The 19138-nt window shown below is 43.4% G+C and overlaps 1 protein-coding gene and 1 long non-coding RNA gene across 5 annotated transcripts in view; one reads left to right on the forward strand and one right to left on the reverse strand.

Moving 5' to 3' along the window:
- LOC115097807 (semaphorin-4D-like) overlaps positions 1-19138 on the forward strand; it is a 197562-nt gene that overhangs the window by 166091 nt on the left and 12333 nt on the right. For all 4 annotated transcript variants that reach the window (XM_029613886.1, XM_029613887.1, XM_029613889.1 and 1 more), the window contains 3 exons: positions 9778-9893; positions 10437-10603; positions 11250-11302. In XM_029613886.1, the coding sequence (XP_029469746.1) occupies positions 9778-9893; positions 10437-10603; positions 11250-11302 (336 nt within the window). The remainder of the gene's footprint in view (positions 1-9777; positions 9894-10436; positions 10604-11249; positions 11303-19138) is intronic.
- Positions 16775-19138, reverse strand: part of LOC115097809 — a 39744-nt gene continuing 37380 nt past the window's right edge. The window contains exons 4-5 of the long non-coding RNA XR_003858337.1: positions 17229-17406; positions 16775-16955 (exon numbers count right to left, since the gene is read on the reverse strand). This is a non-coding gene — a long non-coding RNA (uncharacterized LOC115097809). The remainder of the gene's footprint in view (positions 16956-17228; positions 17407-19138) is intronic.

Consider the following 19138-nt stretch of genomic DNA (forward strand, 5'->3'; position numbering starts at 1 on the left):
GCTCATGGTTTATGGTGTCGAAGGCTGCCGAGATGTCTAGTAGGGCCAATCTTATCATAAGTCCCGGGAACTAACCTACAATGGCAGACTGATCAGAATTTTCCAAGGCTACTCTGCAAAATTGGCACACCACATAAAGCATTTACCCCGGTCTGCTTAGTTTTAGTTAAAAAGCAAGTGAACTTTTCATTGCAGTACCCAGTAAAATTAAAAGTTTGGCATCAGAACAAAACCTTCCTGTTTGAACAACCACAGGAAACGAAAAGCTTCCTCGAATGTTTATAACTTACTGGTGCATCGGGGGCTGGATCTGTTCGGCTCCAAAGTTTTAAGGGTTGGTTTTCCGATTCAGCATCTAGACTTAGCGGAGATGCTTTTTGTTTATTCTGTTCGCATTGCCTCCACCATAAAGTTAACTTTGTTGCAGCAAGCCATTAAGCAGTGAGTTGCTCCATGATGGATTCTGCATTTACTTTCTGCATGGATTGGAGAAAGAGAAAAATTGTGATAAACCGGGTTGTAATTCAGCACCAAGATCCACCCAGTCTACCTAGATCAGAAGCATTTTGACATCGGATTATCTCAATGCTGTTGCTTGATTATACCAATTACTCCCTATTTAGGACTGTGTAGACATAGAGATTGATGTTGATAATCCTTACATGTTATGGTCTTCACCGTTTTGTTCTCTTGAAAGACATGAAACTTTGGATCAGGGGGATGCCAAACTAAGACTCATTTTTTCTCTGGGGGGGATGGTATACACCCGCATCATTACTTGCCTCATGCTTGCCGAAGCCAAGCTGAGTGATATAGGGCTGGGATCAAGGGGAGTTGGTAAAGGAGGGGGGAGGGAACCATTCTTGACATTCGGGATATGGGACCATTGGTGGTTTTCTTGGTATTATTTAGTGAGATGGCTAGTTTCCAGAATATATGTCTTATTCTAGTTCATTTGGTGTCCTATTATTTTTGGAATGGCCTGAGAGATGGTTTTGGACACTGTTACTTCGAAGCTCCCAATTTTATCACTTCCCTCTTTATCAGGCACAATGAGATTTATTTCTTGAAATGTTAATGGATTGGGCTCCCCAATTAAAAGGAAGAAGGTATTTCAAGCATTGAATCGCTCTAAAGCATCAGTGGCTTGCTTACAAGAAACCCACCTTTCTCTTTCAGAGAGTATTAAACAACGTAGGAACTGGGTTGGAAGTTGTTTCTTTTCCCCAGCTACAAATAAAAAGAAAGTGGGGGTGGTGATTTTAATACATAAAAATATTCATATTGCAGAAGAAAATATAGTTTAAGACCCAGAAGGCCATTTTGTAATATTCACTGGCAAAATGAATGGGAAATGGATCACATTATGCAGTGTATATGCCCCAAATGAGTACAATCACACCATTTTTTGTCACTTTAGTTAACTCCCTGATTCAATATGTTAAAGGACTTTTTTCTTACTGGGAGATCTAAATTATGTACACAATTTCATCCTGGACAAATACCCAACACTTCCTAAATCTAGGAACATGAGTGGAAGAAATATAGAGTTCCTTTGTCAAGAGCTACAACTGTTGGATGTCTGGAGGATCCTTCATACTGGGGTTAAAGAATTCACACATGTCTCCCATGCCCATGATTCCCACTCTAGAATAGATTATATTCTGGCCTCTCAAGGGGTGTTTTCCAATATTATAGGTACAGAGATAGGACTACCCGTTATATTGGATCACTCACAAGTCTGGATAGATTGGAAATATTGATGTTGTGGACCCTTGGGCCTGGACGAGTGATGGTGTGACCACTGAGGGATTGCCCCCAGTAGTTCTCATCTCCGGTAGGTGGAGCTGGAGAGGACAACCTGGCAGGACCTTCACCTATACCAGCCCTCATTCCCTGCAGGTTGAGCCCTTGGGTGCCGGGGCCGGCAGGACTTAGGTGCGGGTGCCTCAATGAAGACGCCGAAGCTGAAGACGAATACAGGATTGGAGGTCTGGGTCAGGGCTGGCAGCGAAGGTGCGGAACGGAGTCCTATCCAGAGGTTCGGAGCAGGCAGCAGTCAAGCAAGAATGGAATACCAGGCCAAGGGTCGAGATGGGCAGCAGACAAGCAGAGACGAGAGGACAAGCCGAGGTCAAACCAGGAGATCAAGCTGAGGACTGGGACACAGGAACTGAGGATCAAGGAGGAGGCCGGAGGCAGGGACGAAGGCACGGTCAGCAAGGCAGGAACTGGAACGCAGGACAGGACACAGGATCATGAGGACTGGAACAGGAGCAGGGACAAAACCAGGAACAGGATCAAAGCAGGAACAGGTAGAAGAGACATCTGGAACAGCAACTAGCACTCTGAGGAGACGACCTGTTGCAAAGGCAAGGAGCTGGAGACTGCTGTGGGGTTTAAATACCCTAGTAGCATGACGTCATCTCCCGGGGCCAGGCCAAGGTTTCCCGCCGCAGCCCCTTTAAAGGGCAGAGCCTCCCGTGCGTGCCTAGGAGGAGCCCTGCTGGTCAGAGGAAGACAGCGTTGGCGGCCGCGTGGAGGGCCACATTCGGCCTGCTGCAGAGCGGGCCATGCCGCACCAGGCTGCAGCGATGACGGGCGGCGAAGGAGGTAGGGGGAGCCAGCCAAGGCCTACCACAGCCAGGTGCTGCAACAGGAAAAGCAGAGATACAGAATTTAAGGAAAAACTATGGAAGTTTCCCAGATAGCTATGCGAAGATGTTGATTTCAAAGAATATATTTGTCAAAAATGGAAAGATTTTGTATGCCATAATAAGCAACATCAAGATTCTGCAGAACTCTTTTGGGAAACCAGTAAGGTAATAATGCGGAGGGAAATTATTGCCTATCTCATTGCTAGGAACAAACGGTTGAATAAATCTGTTATTCAGTTAGAGCAACAATTAACAAGGGCAAAAGATAGATGGATAAGATTAGGCTGCACACTAGCTAAACGGGGAGTACAGGAACATATTGGAAAGTTTAAATACCCTAATCCATCAGAGAACATTGAAATCGATAAACAGATCGGATCATAAACTGTTTCATTTTGGTAATAAAGCAGGGAAATCTTTAGCCAATGTAGTTAGTGTCTGGAAGGGGAAATCCTTTATAGAAAAAGTTAAAAATCTATACACAGATATGCCCCCAAACCCACATATAGCAGAAAAACAGTTCTTCCACAATATGAAGCTGCCCCAATTATCTGACCAACAGCTGGATACTTTAAATAAGCCTATTCAAGTTTTTGAAATTTACCAAATAATTAGGACAGTAAGTCTTGCAAAGTCCCAGGTCCTGATGGGTTTTCATATGATTACTATAAATTGTTAGGGACACAAATATCCATTCAACTAGAGAACTACTTTCGGAGAGCCCTTCAAAATGATTCCTTTCCATCACACTTTAATACAGCTTATATAACGATACTAGCTAAGTCGGGGAATGATCCGCTTTCTCCAGCTTCTTATAGACCTATATTACTCCTCAACTGTGATTTTAAAAAATTTAACTAAAGTGCTTGCAAATCAACTGAGTCAAATCATCCCTTCACTCATTTCTAGCAATCAAATGGGTTTTATAAAAGGGAGAGCAGCATGTTCTCATATTGTAAGATTAATAACAGCCATGTCATTGTGCAACACTAAGGGTATTCCAGCAGTAGCCATTGGATTTGAATCCGAAAAAGCTTTTGATAGGGTCTCCTGACCCTATTTATTTTCAGTGCTGAATCGTTTTGGTTTCAAAGGCTCATTTTTGCAATATCTCGATCTCTTATATCGAAATCCATCCTCTAATATTATTGCTATTGGTTTTCAGTCGGATGCATTTCAATTGCAGAGGGGTATTCGATGGGGATGCCCGTTATCATCATTGCTATACATATTAACTATTGATCCACTGTTGCGAAAAATCACTCTGGACGACTCCATCAAAGGGTTTGGAGAGGGAACTCATGAATTCAAAGTAGCAGCCTTTGCCAGTGATGTTTTAACCTTTCTCGCGAAGCCAAAAACATCTTCAGAGAAATTTCTTCAAATTCAATTTGGGGCATTTGTGGGGTTAAAAATTAATAGAGTTAAGTCAGAAGTGTTAGACATCTCAGGTACAGTGCAGAGTTCCTGGGAGGGGTCTTTTCCATTAAAGTGGGTATCGGGTGACATGCAATATTTAGGAATTAGAATCCCAGGGAAAGTCAGTCGGGTTTATGAGGCAAATGTTCAACCCTTAATACGAACTATGAAAGCCTCCCTCCAATGTTGGCATGACCTTCCACTTTCTGTAATAGGTAGAATACAACTTGTAAAAATGATGGAAGTGCCTAAAGGTTATACTTTCTACAAATGTTACCAGTCTGGCTGCATAGGCGTGATCTCCAAGAAATTAATCGGGATTTCAAGTTTTTTTATTTGGAAGGGGAAGATATCACGGATTTCCATGACCATCCTTGCGAAGTTGGTGAAATAGGGAGGGCTGAAGTGTCCCAATATGCACTATCATAATCTAGCTTGCATTTTAAGACACATCTCTGATGGGATCTTTAGCTCTTCTTATTTTTCATCCCATGCCACCCTACACCATTGGTTGGGGCCCTTTTCATTGAATTCTATGATTCAAGTCTCTGAAAGCGATGTCCCGGGAGAACTGAAAGGGCTTTTATTTCTACGCTCCTGTTCTGCCTGGGGATATTTGTGTAAGACTTTGTTGCATATACCTACCTGTTCCTCTTTTCTCATTGTGCGGGACAACCCGTATTTTTTACCTGGGCTTGCCAATCCAATTTTTTGGGGCTGGTCCGAGGAAGGTCTCAGCTTTTTATTTCAGTTTTTCATGCCAGATTCCAGCATTCTTTTGAGTTTTCAGGATCTCCAATCTATGTTTCAATTGTCCTGTAAAGAATTCTATGCGTATCTGCAAGTTCACCATTATTTGTTTGACATCTTGAAAACTCACCCGAATTTTGGACCCCTGGGACATCTTGAAGAGATTTTGGGAGGCAGTGAAAAGGAGCCTCCAACTTATGCTAAATTTATGCGCAGATTAATATCTCTCTAATGAGGGACCGCTTTACTCTGTATTTTCTATAAGTGGCAAGAATGGTCTGAATTTCATTTAACTTTTCAAGATTTCAAATCTTGTTTCTCCAACATAAAGGTAATTACAGAAAAAGTTGCTTTACGAGAAACTCAGTACAGATTTTTATATCAGTCCTGTTGGGCAATGGATAGGGCTTTTAAGGAAATGTGGAGCTGCTCCGGGGACGTTCATACATAGTTTTTGGGATTGTCCCAAAATTACTTCATTCTGGTCGAGGATATGATCTCACGTAAGTGATTTATTCCAAATCCCTTTGCCATTAACTCCCAGTGTTTGGTTGTTTGGGTGCTGCACTGATCTTTCCTCCCTGATCCACAAAGCCTGTAAATTATTCATAGATAAAATTGCTTTATTGGTGAAGAAATCTAGTCTTTTGGTATGGTTGGGGGAATAACCCCCACCTTTAAGATTTTGGAAAATAAAGTGTTCAAATTGCTCATGTTTGAAATTATGACAGTTAAATCTATTTCAAACTGTAGAATAGAACATCACTTCCAGGTTTGGCAAAATTATATGGCCTCGCTATCTCCATCTCTTAGGAATATGATTAGTAATTTACGATTACACTCTATCTACCTCCATTACTAGGGTCGAATTGAGCTTTTATCTGTTGTATCTAATAGTATCTTCTGTAATGTCTAGGAATGCCTTGGATTTAAGGGGGGAGGGGTTGGGAGGGTTTATAACAACAAAGACACTTACTTCATTTCACTTATTTTTTGTGCACTGTACTCAAACATAGCAAATTTTATATTTACATTTGCTATGAATTTAAACTGACCTAGGTTCACTTACAAGATTGTTAATGATTACTTTTTTCTGTCTTGATAGTATAATATTCTCTATTTTGTTAAGGTTGTAATGTAATGTTTTATGGTCTCTCTGATGAAAATTGAATAAACATGTTTAATGTAAAAACTATATAGAAGTGGGAGGCTCATGCAGACTCACTGACCCAGTTATTATAGGAAAACTCTGCCCAAGGGAGCAACTGGACCCAATTATCTTGTCCGGCCGAGACAGGCTCGCAAAAACACTTCCAGAGTCTGATTAACGCTCTCAGTCTGGCCATTCAACTGAGGAGGAAAAACAGAGGAGAACTCAAGGGTGACATTGAACTTCCTGCAGGAAGAAGTGACGTCACCGCAAGGAATGGCTGCCTAGACCAGGTGCTCCTCTCCAAACCAGCCCGCATCGGCCCCCATCGCGCTCCCCTGAGCGATTTCTGCACTAAAAATCAGCGCGGCAGGCTGTCCCAACATCAGGATGGCGGCCCCGAAGACAATAACTGACCTCCAGCGCTTTTCTTTTTCAGCAGTGCAGGCAGGCCCTGGCAGCAAAATGCAGGCTGTGTGCACGGCAGGGGAGGTGAGCGAGTTCAGAGCGGAGGGGGCAGGGGACACACTGCCGAGCCATGCAGATTTCCTCCTCTGGTTTGGGGAGCTTAGAGGTGATATAGAGGGGCTAAAAACGAAACTCCATGGGGTGCTAGCAGGCATTCAGCAGGATGTTACAGCATTGGGGAACAGGGTGGCTGAGACAGAGGCCCACGTGGAGGATCAGGTCTCTGAACTTTCTAACTGTAGGCTGGATCAGGACAAGCTGTCCAAAACACAAGAAGATCTCCTTAACAGGATCGAGGACCTTGAGAATAGGTCCAAGAGAGGAAACAAAGTTTAGAGGACTACCTGAATCCCAGGACCTCAGTAATTGCAAGCAGGTTGTCAGCAGCATTTGTGCTCAGATCCTTAGCACAGACGCTGAACCCGTGGAGGCAGATAAGATCAAAATAGAACGAGCTCACCGCGCGCTGGGAGCTAACCGCTCGGAGAAACCCAGGGATATAATCGCATGTTTTCATAGCTATACGCAAAAGGAAGAAATCACGCTCCAGGCCTGCACACTGGAATCTATATGCTGGGAGAGCTACAAGGTGGAAATCTTTCAGGACTTAGCACCAACCACCATCCACAGATGACGAGGCTTCCGTGAGGTCACTACAACGCTGCGGGCTAATAACATCAGATACCGGTGGCTATTTCCGTTCAGACTAAGCTTCACCATTGCAAGAATATCCTCTCAAGTTTCATCAGTAGAAGAAGGACTGGACATCTTGCAGGCCGCAAGGATTCCCACTGCGAAAATGCGAGAGGATCCTGGATCCTAGACTTCTACCAAATCCCAGAGCGACACCCCGAGGTGGCAAAGGGTCAAGAAGGGAGGCAAGCATCTGCGGAGACAATCCAGCGGTTCATGTCCGCTACCTGATTATCCTGACTGATCTACATAGACAACTTACATTACCCTACAATGGGTGGCCTATGCTGCTTCCAGCAAGGCGCCTTTACTACGATTCTCCATACGATTAGCTCTCTGTACTAACTGTTGGCAAGGGACATGACTATTTAGCATATATCTTTGGCTTATTACTGGTCGGGAGGCCCCTGGGAGGAAGGGGCCTCCCAACCAGGGGACTCCCGACTTCGATGTCATCACACATCCAGGAGGAGGGAGCCCACCACAGCGAGCTGTGGGCAGAGGATCAGGGGGTGGTGGGGGGGAGGGACATGGGGGGAATGTGGTCATCAATCAGCTATCGATGGGTACTCATCTCAGCCTTGCAAAGAGGTTCAGACGAGTTTCTTGTATTTCCTGTCCGAGGGGTGAATGATTGGGGCAATGGGCATACCAGCTTTATGTCTTTAATATTTTACTATGGCTGAGCTACATATACTCTCGATAAATGTTAAGGGTCTAAATACCCCTACCAAATGGAAACTACTTTTTCAAGAGGCAAAATGGAGACACGCCCACATCATTTTTTGTCAGGAAACCCATTTATTAAAGCGGGCAGAACGGCTCCTCTGGGACAGATTTTTTCCTCAGCAATTTTTATCCTCTGCCTCAATCCATCGGAAATATGGAGGGGTGGAGATATTATTTTCCAAATCCCTGGTTATAGATGTTAAAGACGTATGCAGAGACCCTGAGGGATGATACATAGCTCTGAAAGTATTACTTGATAACACTTTGCTAACACTCCTCACAATATATAGTCCAAATTTGGATCAGACCTCATTCCTACAGAATATTTCCACCCTGCTAGAGAATTGGGCGGAGGGGAAGGTTATAATTGGTGGGGATTTTAACCTGACCAGGTACCCCTATTTGGATAATTCGAGCCCTACAGCTGGCAAAGGTCGATCTCATAGAAGGGGCTTAAAACACTTGATTGGTGACAGGGGGTTGATTGTTATTTGGTGCTTGCATAACCCGACCCAGCAAAACTACACCTTTTTCTCGCACACTCATCAAACTTACTCCCATATTGAAATGTATCTAATTGATAAAGATGTAGCGGAACTGTTAACTAAGACCAATATCGGGGATATCACCTGGTCTGATCATGCGCCGATATGATTAGACATATGGCTATCCACCAGACCTTCAGGAAATCGCTACTGGTGCTTAAATGACAGTCTATTAAATGACAAAACCTTTGTGGAATCCTTGACTGGGGATATTAAGGAGTATTTACAACTGAATTCCACTGCGGATGTATCCCCGAGAACGGTATGGGACTGTTTGAAAGCTTTTGTCAGGGGTAAACTAATTGCTCGGGCAAGCTTCCTCAAAAAGGAGAGGAATGCCAAATGTCTTAGCCTTATGCAGCATATTGCCAAATTATCACTAAGTCATAAGAGGTCCTTGGATCCTAAAATATTAGAGGCTCTGCAAGCCACTAAGAGGGAGCTGCATGCCCTAGATTTGGAGAAAATAGCCTTCCATCTAGACTTGCTTTGACAGAAATATTTTGAATTTGGTAATAAAGCGGGCCGTCTTCTAGTGAGGAAGCTTAAAGAAAGAGCGACCCAGTCTTTTATAACCAAAATCAAGGATTCCACTGGTTCAATGTTGAATGAGGCCAGTGAGATCCGTACATGCTTTACTCGATTTTATGTAGAACTGTATGCCTCTGGCGACTTGGGGAATGATTCTATAATTGATGATTACCTTTGTTATTAGAATTACTGAGGAATTACCTTTGTTATTAGAATACTGAGGAATTTTCTGGACTGCATCACATTAGTAGCTTGATGATGTCATAGAGAAAGCTGTGCTCTCTACCTCCATTTGCTGGTAAGGAGAAACAACCCACTAATCTGGATTGGTGTAGTAGGATTAAAGGAAAGGAAATTAATAGGTAAGAAATTTCTCCTTGGCCAAGTTGATGGAGGACAGGGCCATTAACAATTTTTAGTCAAATAGACTTATAGATCATCACCTTTTTCTTCTGGGAGTGAGCAATGTGGAATGGATCTCCCCTTTACGATCTGCCAGATACTCGAAGTGTCTCAAGTTGGCCTTTTTTGGAGATAAGATGCTGAGCCTGATGAATCATTGGTGGAACCCAATAGGCTACTTCTTATTTACTGTGCAGCAGGGATTTCTACTGTACCTTTTAAATGATGGGTCCTCAAAAAGTGCTATAACTATGATCTGTTCTACTGGGATCTGCACTTTCATAATTACAAGAGAGTCTTGTGTACGGTGGGAGCCGTCTGTTTGACTTTCTGGATGCATTATTTTGGTTTGTTATATAAAAGCACTGATTAGTTAACCTTTCAAAGCCCAGTTCCAAATGCATGAGCTCATGTCATCTGTTGTTTTCTGCAGACAATGGTTATTTACATAAGGCTCTGAACTGCGATGGGGAAATGTTTATTGTGGAGGAGATTCAGCTGTTCCAGCACCCCGAGCCTGTACAGTCTCTCAAACTGTCATCCAAAAAGGTAGCATGCCCCTTCCTTTATCTACCCCGGCTTTTTCTGCAGGGGTGGAGATAGGGACAGATTAGATCCAAGCCCTTCCCTTCCCATGAGACATGTCATGGGGTTGGAGCACAAGTGCTCCCTCATGTGTTACCTGCTTCTGTCATTCTAAGAGAAACACAGCCTGAGTTTTATTAATCAGTTCTACCCAACTTATAGCTGGTGAATTGAGCAGATATTATCTCAGAAGCCAAGCCACATTTGCAATTGTAACTGCACCAAAATCCTAACACTTCAGACCCATGTATTTTCTTTTCTATGTTTCCCTTACCTGTCTCCTGTGAAACGTATTTCCCCCACTAACTCCCACAGTTTTCCTACCAAGCATACTAAGATCCACTGCTGGCCCAGGGCTCGCACAGGAAGTTTCCACTGAGGGTGGCTCCTGCAGTACCAGTCCTCTGCCAGTAGGAAATAGTCCTTTGCATTTTCCTGTTCAGTGCAGATAGGAAGATATAATTTAGGAAATTCTGATCATGGGGTAATGGTGCTTTGTATTTGCAGGGTTTGCTGTACGTGGGTTCCCCCTCACAGGTGGTACAGCTGCCTGTTGCAGCATGTGGACAATACACCAACTGTTTTGATTGCATCTTGGCACGGGACCCATATTGCGCTTGGTCTCATACTTTCCAGAATTGTGTTAAAGTAGCCGATGAGCATGCTGACTCACAGTAAGTAGAGCCCTCCCTCACTGAACATCCTCTTGTCTTATACTTTGAACACAGCTGACTTTCTCAGCTGGTTATTGTCACTTTAATATGCAGCAGAGGAATAATGTGTGGCAAACAATCAACTGGTCATCAGAGCTCACAATAAACTTTTAATTAATGCATACAGTCACAGGTGTGTCATGAAATGTTATTTTAGATATATATTCATGGAAAATGGTACACACAAGGACCCCGACACGGCCGTGTTTCACAACAGGGGCTGCGTCAGGGGGACCACAACTTCTGAGAATCAAGGGTAGTTCAATGCTAGAGATCGTGAATTGATTGTATGCAGTTGAGAAAATCTGTAAGATTTACGAGCCAAAACTCTGAACTGTTCAAAGAAGCGTATCACGGAAGGTCTGTGGGAATTGCTTACTCAGTCAGCCATAGCCGCGGGTAGGGCGAACCCACCCGAGGAGCTTAAAGTATCGAAAGAGTACTTGGTCAGAGGAAAGAATGATCTTTAATTTAGGTGCACGATCACTTGAAGCTAAACTTACTGCAAAAATCTTAATGTACCGGCAGGCTGAACGGCGATGTGGCAGACCAGAGCTGCATTTGAAATATGAGCTGCTGTTTTACTTTCACTAATCTCTCCCTACAGAAACTTCAGCCAGAGCGTAAAGAGTGGGGATGCTTCCGTCTGCCCACAGATTGGTGGGTATTTATTTAATTTATTTATTTATTTAAAAAATTTTATATACCGTTTTATAAAAGAAATTTTTGTCAAAACGGTTTACATAATGGAAATAAAATTAATCAAAGAAAGTCAAATTAAAAATAAGTTAAAATATACAAAAATTAGTCAATAGCTAAGAAATTAGCTTAAAAATAAATCAAATTAATTACTTAAAAACAAAGTAATAAAAATATATTGCCATGGATTTCATGTTGGGGGAAGGAAGGAAAGGAGGGGGGGAGGGGGGGCTGTGAAAAAATGGAATGTAGCTAGTAGGAGGAGAGTATGGGAATGGTAAAGGGAAAAGGAATGAGATGAATCTGGTAAATATGGAAATAGATGGATGAGCATTAAACTTGTTCTTGAGTGGATGTTTGAAATGCGAGTTGAAACAAATGTGTTTTGAGTGATTTTTTGAAATGAGACGGATTTGATATAGATCGGAGTGGGTTTGGGAGTGAATTCCAAAGGATGGGACCGGCTACTGAGAAAGCTCTCTTTCTGGTGACGTCTAATCTGGCTTGTTTAGGTGAGGGAATGTCTAAAAGATTTTGGGTAAGTGATCTTAAGTGTCTTGTTGGTTTGTAAATCTGTAGTAATGAGCAGAGCTAGGTGGAAGTTGGGTTATGGATTAGGCTATGAATAGTGGAAAGAATTTTATATTTTATCCTGAATTTTATGGGGAGCCAATGTAAAGATTGAAGAATAGGAGTGATATGATGATGTAAAGGTGTTCTTGTTAGAATTCGGGCTGCACTGTTTTGAATTAATTGAAGGGGGTATACTGAAGAGTCTGGTAGTCCTAGGTAAAGAGCATTACAATACTCGAGACCGGAGAAGACTAGGGATTGAAGAATAGTTCGATAGTCACGATAGAATAGCAGTGGTCGAAGATGTTTTAGGAGCCGTAGTTTGTAAAATGACTTTTTGGTAAGTGATGAGATATGTTGCTTCATGGAAAGATCAGAGTTTATGAGTATACCTAGGTTTGTAGCTTGACGTGTTATAGGTATGGTGGTATTGTTTATTGATAAGTGTGATGGTGGACCTATTGAAGTATCTGAAATTGATGATAAATGTATAATTTCAGTTTTTGAGGAGTTTAGTTTTAACCGGTTATGAGAAAACCAGGAGTTTATGGTGGATAGATAGAGGGAAACCAGGGATAATGTTGCTGACCAAGATGTTTTATAAGGGACATAGAACTGAATATCATCTGCATAAATTTTGAATTGGAGATTGAGTGAGGATAAGATGTTGCAAAGCGGTAAGAGATATATATTGAACAGAATAGGGGATAAAGATGAACCTTGGGGAACACCGGAATTGATAATGTAGGGAGAAGATGAGTGATGATTATAATTAACTTGTTGGGGGCGATCTGAGAGGAATGATGAGAACCAATTCAAAACTGTTCCTGTAATACCTATTGATTTTAAACCTGAAATGAGAATTTGATGGTCCACTGTATCAAAAGCAGATGAAATGTCTAAAAAAAACTATAATGTAGTCTGTGTATGAATCAAAAGCGCGAAAAAAAGTGTCGAAAGAAGATAGTAAGAGTGTTTCTGTGGAATGTCCTTTTCTGAATCCATGTTGGTTGATATGTAGAATATTGTGTTCTGTGAGAAAATCAGTTAATTGATATAGTACTGCAGATTCTATAAGTTTCGCTAAAGAAGTAAGAGAGGCAATTGGTCTATAATTGTTGAGATCTGATATTTCTTTGGCTTTAGATTTTTGGATAGGTAATATGGAAGTCTTTTTCAAGGTGTGGGGGAATTCTCCAGTTTCTAGGGATTGATTAACCAAAAGACTGAGAAAGAAGCAAGCCTCTTGTTTGAGGGCTTTAAAGAAGGTTCCAGAGCAGGGGTTATAGGGGGAATTAGAGGGTTTTTGCTTGCTAATGATATTAAGAATGGTACTTTCTTGTACAGTAGAGAATTGTGACCAGATATGGTTAGGGTCGGCCTTTCCCTGTGTAGGGTGGGGCAACTTGGAAAATTCCTTTGAGATGTTTGAAACCTTTGTTTCAAAGTGTTTTGCTATTTTATTGCAGAAGTTGGTATCAGAGTCTAAAATGTTTTCAGTGTATGGAGTGGTAAGAGATTTTACTATATTGAACAATGTATTAGGGTTACCATTGGCTTTAGAGATGATATTTGCGTAGTAAAAGCTTCTTATAATAAAATTAAGTAAGAAAGATCATCAGGGTTTGCATTTATTTAGCAGTTAGTGTTCTGGTAGGAAGAGATGAGACCCTTAACCCGCCAACATATTAATGAGAGGAAATGCTTGTTTCCAGAAACCATTGCCAATACTCAGGCCAATGCAATACCGTGTGCTGGCTGCAGCGCACAGCTCAACCCGCGATTGGACGTGCATCCATAACCCCTGATGCAAAATGGGGGTTAGTGCGCCCAAAACGCGTGTCCAGGCACAAACGTAGATAATAGTACTCATCGTATGTAAATGCAGGCGTTAATTTTGGAGGAGCCCAAAAAGTGTACAGAAAAACAGAAAAATACTCCTTTTCTGTACTTCCTCCGACTTAATATCGTGGCAATATTAAGTTGAAGGAACTACAAAATTATAATGTCCAAAAAAAAAAAAAAAAAGGTACCGGTGGTCAGATTAGGAAAAGGGATGCTCAATTAACGAGCGTCCATTTTCCTAACCTGTGGCTGTGCAAAAGATAGGAAAAGGGATGCTCTAAAATTGAGCATCTGTTTTTCTAAGTGACTGACAGCCACCTCTCCCAGGCGCTCGCTGCCAAGGAAGCGTTAGGGGCGTGCAATTTCCCCTAGCGCCTCCTTTTTACCGCGGAAGCCCATTTGCATTTTGCATTGGGCACCCCGGAGAGATGGATTGGTGCGTGTTAAAGGAGCCGGGCATTCAATCATGAGCTCCCCTTTAACGCGTGCCGATATTGCATCGGCCTGACTGTAAGCCTTCTAATATTCAAATAAAACTCTCGTGGCATTCTTGGCCACTGCTGGGAGATTTCTAATACAATACATGCTGTTACAGCAGATGCTGAAGAAATCTGGGACCGTGTATCAGCTCACACTGCTGTAGGCCTGTGATATTTCTTGCACCCATCCAGAAGTAGCATGTTGGATGCCTTTTGTTAGTGACCTGCTTAGACCATTAGCCTGGCAGGATGTGCCTCGGTAAGAATGATTCCTTTTCATCCAGCCAGACCAGTCCTGGCACATGGGTTATGCTCCCCAGTCAGCAGATGGAGAAAGAGAACAAAAGGCTCATTGACATCACCCCTTTTAGGGTCCCATGCTGCATTCAGCCTGCCAGTATTTACAGTCCCCAACAGATGGTAGGCAAGCATCCTGTGCTGGGACTTGAGACCTGGTTTTAGGCCAGGAAGAGGAAATTTGGTGGAGTGGGCCTGCTCCCAGGGTGATTAGTCTCAGGACCCTTCCTTTGGTAGAGCTGCACCTGGGGCAACGCTCTTACTGCTCCCTCCCCCAGTTGAGCGTAGCCTTGCAATCAGGGTTATTTCTTTGGAAACTTAATCTTTGCCTGTCTAGCTGTGAATACTCCTTTTCTTCCTCCTCTGCTTCCCTTCTAAGGATTTCTCTTTCTCTTCCATGGCCTCTCTTCCTGGGGTTAGTGTATTGCTTCTGCTGTTTCCCCCCCCCCCCCTTTCTTTTTTAGCTGGCTGCTCCCTTACAGGTCGATACAGTAAAGTGTGCTCCGTCGGAGCGCACTGTCAGCCTGCTCTGGACGCGTGTTTTCCCTTACCCCTTATTCAGTAAGGGGAGGAAAACACGCGGCCCACCCGCGGCACCTAATAGCGCCCTCAACATGCAAATGCATGTTGATGGCCCTATTAGGTATGCGCGCGGGATCCAGTAAGTAAAATGTGCAGCCAAGCCGACCCAAAGGTCGGCGCTAATTTCTTCCGGCGCCAGGAAAGTGCACAGAAAAGCAGTAAAAACTGCTTTTCTGTGCACCCTCCGACTTAATATCATAGCGATATTAAGTCGGAGGTCCCCAAAAGTAAAAAAAAGTAAAAAAAAAAAAAAAAAAATTTGAATTCGGCCCGCGGCTGTCGGGCCGAAAACCGGACGCTCAATTTTGCCGGCGTCCGGTTTCCGAGCCCGTGGCTGTCAGCGGGCTCGAGAACCGACGCCGGCAAAATTGAGCGTCAGCTGTCAAACCCGCTGACAGCCGCCGCTCCAGGCCAAAAGGAGGCGCTAGGGACGCGCTAGTGTCCCTAGCGCCTCCTTTCCCTCGTTTGCACCGCGTCGCCTAATTTGCATGCTGGAGCATACTGGATAGCTCGCACCGGCGAAGGGCCGGTGCGTGTGCCGGGAGAGCAGGCGTTCGTCCGCTCTCCCGCGGTTTTACAGTATCGGGCTGTTAGCTAGTTGAATAAACTTTAAAAAAAAAAAAAGAGGAACATATGCAAGACAGTCAGTTCTGGGTTCAGAGCAGCTGTTGTGGCTAGGAAAGCCTACAGTAGGAGACCAGATATTTTAGGGTTTTGTTTCCGGAGCTGGGCAGCATATGAGCAAATTGTTATGGAAGTGTTTCAAGAGCACAGGAAGAAAGTCTTGCTGTGCGCCACATGTGGCGTGCGGCTTGTGGTGATCGCTGTTGGAAGGGGGAAGTTGTGCAGAGCCTGTGAGGAGGAGAGGGAGGGAGAAACAGGGCTAGACACAGCAATGTTGAGATGGGGTGGCATGGGGCGGAGTCATTGGGCTAGCCTGTTCCTGCCAGCAGGTTTGCCACTGCAACCAATGCAGTGGCCATTTTAAATCCATGGGAAAGAGAGGGTTAAGGCCAAGGCTCCCTTCCTTTCTCCCTGTGGTGGTGGAAGCCGCTGCAGCTGCTAACTGGAGGTTCAGAGGCTGCAGCTGGTAAGGCAGCAAGGAGTTATCCCACTGTGCAAGAGCCATTGCCTGCTTCTTCCTAGTCAGTGTTCTCAGGTGGTTTCCTCAAGTACTTGCATCAGGCTTTTTTGCATGGGGCAGAATTCAGCCCTGGGGCCCTCCTCCTCCTCGCAGGTGCCACAGACAAATTTGCCTCCATGTTCTGGGCTTAAGAGGGCCAGAAAGGACATGGAGGAGGATCTGGAGGATGGTAGTTCCTCTAGCTCTGATACTTCTTTGTGGGTTCTTAAGAACGCCAAAGTCAGTGCTAGTAAGAGGGAATTGGAGAAGGAGGAGTATTCCCCCAGGAAGGAGGACAATTCTTCTATTATTCACCTTTTTCATAAGGGCAAGCTTTCTTCTCTGATTTTGCAATCTTTAAGGATTTTGAATATAGGGAGAAGATAACGAGTATTCTTTGTAGACAAACATAACAAACAAGCCACGCAAGATGGGTGATGTCATCTGATTGCACCTAGTCTTTAATCTCTGCTAGCCCATAAACTTCCTGGAATTCCTTCTTTTTTTGTAATTGAAAGTTTTATTGATACCAAAAGCAACATCACAGAATCTGTATAATAATACAATAGCCAAGAAATCAATACAATTTTTGTCCTTGAGTTCCTTCTGAGCATGCGCAGGAGTTCCCATGCTATCATTGCTGCACGCCCTCCCTCAATCTGTTTTCATCCTATTTGCGAACAGTCAGATTTTCTCTCCTCTCAGTCAGCTACGTCTGAAAGAAATGACAGAAAGTTTCTAAAGTAGAAGATCTTACTTATCTGAACATATATATCAGGTAAACATCTAGCAATGGCACTCTCATTGGTCATCTGTGCCGACCAGGGTTCCCTAAGGTTTGGCGCTTTCTGCACTATTATTCAATATTTATTTGGTACCAGTCAGTAAAGTATTGGCAAATCTTTGCGATGGTTATCGAATTTATGCTGACGACCTTCAATTTTTCTTTTGCATCCATCCGAATTGATCTGTGCCCCGGGGTAGTCACCTGGAGTAGATCCAAGCCTTGGTGGTAGGCATGCCAAACTTCTGTAAGCCGTTCCACTCTGCAGCGCTCTCCAGCAACAGTGTATTTGGGAGTCCAGGCAGAGAAGAGAATCGTGTGGCTGAGCAAATAGTCCATTTTGACAAAGGTCCGCCCGTAGCAGTCTTCCCAGGACTCAGCTCTGGGAAATAAGAAAAAAAATGAAAAAGGCCACCAAAACAACAGTAACACAAAAGACTTGTTTAGTATATATTCCCCTTGCAATCATCCACTGAGGGAACAATGTCTGCAGATGCCACGACACCGTAGCAAATGCTCCCTAATCCACAGGTCTTGTACCTGTTCACACTTTTCTTCTCAAAAAACAAAAAGAAACCTCTCACAAACAAACCTAAGTTTAAGCCCCCACGAGTCATAGGGAGAAAAGAAAAAAAAAGTCTCTGCACCAAGACACCTTTAGCAGGCCTCTCAGGCTATGGCACAACTCACACCTACTCCGCACCATTGTGCTTTCAGGCAACAGCCTTCCCTGTCCTCAAAACAATTCAAAGCAAAAAAAATAGTCAAAGTACCCTACCCTTAGTCCATTTCCACCCCTGTCTGGGTTTCTGTCTCTAGACAAGCCACCTCCATGTCCTCCCCTTCCATGGGGTGGTTGGTAATTTAAACTCCTCAACGTCACCATCTACTTCCTCTTCTCTACTCAGGGGCTCACCTGTGTGTGTCCAATCCGCCAGGGTCACGCCACCCTGGTGAATGGCCCAAATGACACCAAAAGGCCGCCGGGCCCGCTTAGAAAAAAATGGAATACGCAAAAACAACAATATCACTGAAATTCAGGTGGGGGATTTCGCGTCAAAACTGTCATTATTCGCAGATGACATATTGTTCACTATAACTAACCCCCATAGCTCCCTTCAAGTGATTAGTGAAGAAATTTCAAAATTTTGCCTAGTATCAGGCTTTAAAATCAACTGGGACAAATCAGAGCTGCTTAATATCTCAGTGACTGAGGCATTGGCAGAACAAATTAGGAAAGATCATCCATTCCGGTGGGCACCCACAAAGCTTAAATATCTGGGAATCTATCTAGGTAACTAACAAGACTTATTTCAACTCAATTATCCCCCCTTAATGGCCAAAATATATAAAGATTTGGAAGAATGGGACCGGTACCATATCTCTTGGCTTGGTCGGTTAGCAGTAGTCAAAATGAATATTTTTCCTCATATACTATACCTTCTTCAGACTTTACCAATAGATATACCGGCTACAACTCTGGATAAATGGCAGCGGAGAATCCTAAAATTTATATGGAAAGGGAAACGCTCTCGAATAGCGCAAAGAATATTTATAATACTACCCAAGAATCAGGGTGGAATGGGAATGCCAAATCTGCATCACTACCAAGGAGCGGCCCAATTAAAATCCATTATAGATTGGCATAAAATAAAAAACCATGGGTACACTTAGAACAGGCACTATTAGGAAAGATGCCTATCTCTGCCATTTTGTGGCAATCCTGAGATTCATGGAAAGGACCATAGCAATTCCCAGAAACTATCCAACTTTCTTTAAAAATCTGGGACCATTGGAAGAAACGGTTAATGGGCCAGAGGACATATTTCCTTAGTATCTTTTTATTTTATAATCTCTATTTTGAGCCTGCTGCGCACCCACAATGTTTTAGAAATTGGATGGCAAAGGGGATCACCCATCTCTCCCATGTATATGAACCTGGCGGTATGGTTCCATTTAGCTCGCTATGTGATAGGTATCAACTGAGCGATAACGATGTGTTCCCTTATCTGCAAATACGTCACTTTATAACACGTAAAGGAATTTTAGATGAGCTGGCATTAGGAATACCCTCATTTGAGAGCTTGTGCAAACAGGCTGATAAATCTCATAAG

This window comes from Rhinatrema bivittatum, chromosome 8, assembly GCF_901001135.1.
Source record: "Rhinatrema bivittatum chromosome 8, aRhiBiv1.1, whole genome shotgun sequence".
Classification (NCBI taxonomy): Eukaryota; Metazoa; Chordata; class Amphibia; order Gymnophiona; family Rhinatrematidae; genus Rhinatrema; species Rhinatrema bivittatum.